We start from the raw sequence: 4,822 nt of genomic DNA, 5'->3' as shown, positions 1-4,822 counted from the left end.
CAGGGGCCGGATACTTGTGGCCGTAAAGTCCAAAAACTGAATCAGAGGCACATGCTGGTTGGATAGCATCGATCTTTCGCTCACAAATCAAGACAAGATCTACAGCAACCATCAACCAGTTGCTCAAAAAAAAAAAAGAGCAACCATCAACCATACTATAAAACAGACCCTATATATCGTATGAAACCGTTAAAAGTGGATGTGCATCAAGTTGTTCGCTATTATACAGTTGGTAGAGAAGCCTTGAAATAAAAAGAATACTAGGTAGCGTGTCCATGCGTTGCTACGAGATAGCTAACATTTTATACTAAAAACACACGAATCGCATGATAAGATAACAATACTGTAAAAATTAAATACCAACGTTAAAGTGACATTTAATCCAAAAAGCAAAGTTTATGAATTTAACACAGTCACGGAGTGCGCAGCGTCGCAGGCTCACAAACTCTACTTTATAGACCTTTCCGTGATGCGACGTCGCAGGCTCACAAGTTCCTAACAACCCATAAGGGGTGCCAAAATCAACAAATGGGACAATAGTGACATATGAAATGTGGTCAGACTTCACACAAATGCACATGCAGATGCAGCCACACAGGTCTACTACATCTACATGATGCCGAAAGGCGTGAGAGGTCAGTATACCCTCAAGCCTAAAAATTATGCGTATTTCTGCATGATGCTGTCATTGCCGTTGAATTTGTGATTTACATCATGATTTTAATGGTTTGGCAATAGGATCAAAGCTGAGGGAATTTTTTTTCTTCGACGTCTGCAGAAAGAGGAGCTTCAAAGTAATTCTCTCATTTACTATTATTCTTGTTGAGGACGGTCATAGGGGCAGGTTCATTATTGCAAAAGTATTATTAAAGCATGGGATATACAGATAGGAACACATAGAGTACTCACTGCTGAAGAGTATTGGATGCCAAATCTGAACAGTGTATGTAAACTAATATAATGTATGTTGAACAATGTATATAACACTGAGGCAAGTTTAGGTAACAAACAAATAGGTGTGACCAAATTCAATAATTTTATTGGTGGATATAACAATTTAGGGAAAATGGTGTTCTTGCCCTTATGCAGGAGTCCAATTATGATTTTGCCCTTGTTTTTTCAACTTTGTGATTTTGCCCTTGCTATTTTGAATTGAATCATCCGTTTGCCCCTGGTTTGGATGCCGTCAGATGGTCATGGAATAAATGAATTAAAAAATTCAAAATCTAAAAAAACAAAGGCAAAAAGACCAAATTGCCCCTTATCCTTATATTCAGCCTCCATAAGGAAACTGTGCCTTTCTCACTGGCCGGCTGCATCGACCGGGGCGTCGGGGGCATCCAGCGGCGGCGGCGTTGGTAGCGCACGGCGCGCGGTGTGGGGGCGCATGAGGGCCGCGGGGCTTGGCATGCGACGCACGGTGCGGGGGCTTCGGGCGTGCGGCGCTCGGGCACGGACGTGCGGTGGCCGGCGTACGGTGGCAGGCGGCGGCTCTCATCCGGTCCTCGTCCTTCCAAATCTCGAAGGCCAGCGGGCCACTGTGGGGCGGCGCCGCGTTGGGCGGCCGACAGCGGGTGGCTAGTTGCGCTGCGTGCCTGCACCTGGCCGCTGGCCCGCGTGCGGCTGGTCAGGGCGTCCGGCTGGACCGCGGGAGGCACGGCCGGGGGCTCGCGGCGCGGCGGGCACGGCAAGGTGGGCGCTACGGTGGGTGCGGCGGCCGCGTCGGGGGCGCGGCTGGGCGGGCCCTGCGGCCGTGCGAGCTCGTGGCGCGGCGGGTGCCGTTGGGCGGGCATCGCGGCATGGCCGGCGGGCGCGCTGCGCGGCGGGTGCGTAGGCGTGCAGCTCCCTCTCTCACCTCTGCCTCTCGCCACCGCTTTGCTTGCTCGCTCTCCTTCTCCGCCCTCACCGAAGCCGCCGCCGTCGCTGCGCTCTTCCTCTGCTCTACCCTCTCTCCCTCTCTGCTCCTCTCTCCCTCTCTCTCACACTTTCTCTCTGCCTCTCCCGCGACGGAGCCAACAGGTGGATGAGGACGGACCGAGGCCGTTCACCCCAGGCCATGTCGCCTTGGCCAATGGATGGACGACACCTCACCTTACTGGTCCCGCTTGTCATTGGTATAGAGACCCACCCCCTCTCTCTTTCTCTCTGTAGACCCGGTCTTCGTAGACCAAAGGGAGAAAGAGGATAGGTCTATAGATCGGTGCACAGGCACAGTGCCGGTCAGCTCTGACTAGCCACACGCGTCAGACTCTAAAGCCGCAGGGAAAATGCTATGTGCACACAGGGAAAAAAGTCTAATTCTAAATCAGGGCAAAATCACAATTAGGCAGAAAAATAAGGGGCAAAATCGCATGGGCATTCATGTCTTTTGTACAAAGTTTAACACCATTAAGGGTGGATGATGGAGCAGGGGCAAACTGGTGCTTCATGAATGGCACAGTAGGGGTAAATTCACAAAGTCAAAAAAATAGGGGCAAAGTCATAATTTCGATACAAAACAAGTGTACAAACGCAAGAGCCCCAACAATTTATATAATAATAAGTTTTGGTTTGAAATTATCATTTTGTTCATGACCACTTCAGTAAGGTAGCAGCCCAAAGATCATTATCAAAATATATGGAACAAAGTTGCAGCTCTAAAAGCTAAGTGACAATTTAGATTCTGCAGACTTCCATAAGTTTATAACAACCAGTAGGGGTGCCAAAATCATCAAATGGGACCATGTGTTCCTGAGAATTCCTTAAAAATTAAATACCTAAGAAAGTCTACTTATCAGGTTTGTCAATTAGTTAAGGATTAGAATATTAATCCTAAAGGAAGTAATGAAGTAAACAGTGTCTACAGGTTACAGTTTTCAGTACTCACTGCTGAAGAGTATTGGATGCTAAATCTGAACCGTGTATGTAAACTAATATAATGTATGTTCAACAATGTATATAACACTGAGGCAAGTTCAGGAGGATTGGTTAGGGTGCCTATTCCAGCCAGGAAGGGCGAATAGGCGAGAAGAGCAAGTCCTAGATTGAAGTAAACAAAAGCCTAGAATGATTCAAAGGATTCATATGATTTGGTGACTGGTGGAGATTTTTAGAAGGAAAAAGGAGTCTACACAAGGTGACAACTGTGGGTTGTCGCTCCTGTTCTTTTATGTGGGTGGAAACGGAAAGCGGACATGATGTGGCGCACACACCATACGAGGTTTTTGAGGTATAAAAAATGCTATCGCAAGACGTGGAGGATTGGTATCCATTCTTAGAAAGTCCACTACTCCAGACCAAATTAAACCCACAGGTCAGACATCATATCCACTAAAAATGTCATGGTTCTGCGTATATTATATTGAATGTCCAATCAGGGATTCTATAAGATTTTATACATTATTATCTAATGAGTAATGGATCCGGCAGCAGAGTCATGCATAAGAAAACACAGACAATTAAATTTTTAGTGTAACTGGCCAGTATCAATGAATTTGACAAAATTTAACATTTCAGAGTTGCATTGGTTTGTGGTTGTTATTTGCAATGGAGTAAAGTATCAATCTATAAATAATTCTAAGCAGAGCAAATATTTTACAGAAAAAGTCTATTAGATTGTATATTAGCACACAAAACTTTATAGTGACCAAACATTTACAGGAAAATGGCAAATAAATGCTAGGTAACATGTGTTCTTGATGAACTTGATCACTTGGAGACGGTTGCACCCTACATATCAATGTCAACGGATGACAAATGGATCATGCTAACCTAGTTATTTAACATGGGACACTGAGTTTAAAAGTAATGGATACTCACAAAGCAACTCCCAGAGCTACCATGATCTGCACAGAAGAGGTAATCATTAGATTCAAAAATAGGGTAAACAAATAGCTTTCACCATATATGCTAACCATTGCAAACAGTAAGGCTTGATTTAATCTTAATCTAATTAAACTGCAACGTGGAAAGAAATTCCAAGAAACTAATAGCAAACTGCTATGATATTAAGCAAACCAAATATTGGGCTTGCAGATCCATGAGTACTAACAAAATCAGCTCAAGAGCTCTCTTTTGACATAGATTTGGGGATACAAAATCTTGAATGTCTAACATAATTACTGAAAGAAGACAGACAGTAGAAACTCAATTGTCAGAAACACTGCCCAAAGTTAAGACAGAACTTATTCCTTTTTTATGTAATTGCGCCAAACCTTCATTGCAAAAATTCTGAAAATTTGTGTATACTATGGCCTCCAAACCTACAGGTTTGTAAACTACTGATTTCTGATTTGAAGTCATTCTTATCAGGTAAAACCAGTAGGGGTAAACACCCTCTCAACTTAGCTGAAAGCACCTGACCACAGATTTTCACCCCTAAAAAACAAATTCATATCTGGTGTTCCAGAGCTCCTCTAAAGATCTATTTTGCCAATCTAGAATGTATATTTCATTGCTGCAAGTATAATATGTTTCAAAGAAATTGCAGCATGCACTCAGAAAGGAAAATAAACTCAGGAACATGATATAGGCAGAGGTTTACTTCTCTAATGGCAGATGTGTGATCTTCCTCATCTTTATTCCACCTTCCTCAAGGAATGCTCCAGCTGGCCTCAGCTTTCCATCCCTTAACAAGCAAGCACTTTAGAGAAGAGTGCCCGTGCTGCTTGGAAAATTTTATTGTCGTCTCATTTTATTTCTCATCATTCCATGCAAATCAATCCATGGAAACGGAGAAAAGCTTTTTTGAGAAGGAAAATTCCTACAACCAATCAATTAATTAACGAATCAGTAGCTACCACTGGCGAACGCCAACTCTTTGAATTACCAAAGGGAAAGAGAT

At 43.8% G+C, this 4,822-nt stretch overlaps 1 protein-coding gene across 1 annotated transcript; it reads right to left on the bottom strand.

The window, feature by feature from the left end:
• Positions 1-1,226: 1,226 nt before the first annotated feature.
• LOC136489779 (uncharacterized) lies at positions 1,227-1,793 on the bottom strand. Its single transcript, XM_066486327.1, has one exon. The coding sequence runs from the start codon at positions 1,791-1,793 to the stop codon at positions 1,227-1,229; it is 567 nt and encodes a 188-aa protein (XP_066342424.1).
• Positions 1,794-4,822: the final 3,029 nt, after the last annotated feature.

Source organism: Miscanthus floridulus, chromosome 10 (genome assembly GCF_019320115.1).
Source record: "Miscanthus floridulus cultivar M001 chromosome 10, ASM1932011v1, whole genome shotgun sequence".
In the NCBI taxonomy this organism is placed as follows: domain Eukaryota; kingdom Viridiplantae; phylum Streptophyta; class Magnoliopsida; order Poales; family Poaceae; genus Miscanthus; species Miscanthus floridulus.
Note: the sequence above shows the minus strand (reverse complement) of the source record. Positions and strands in the feature narration are given on the sequence as shown.

Coding starts and splice junctions, on each gene's coding strand:
- LOC136489779 (XM_066486327.1), bottom strand. CDS start 1,793: ATGCCCGCCCAACGGCACCCGCCGCGCCACGAGCTCGCACGGCCGCAG.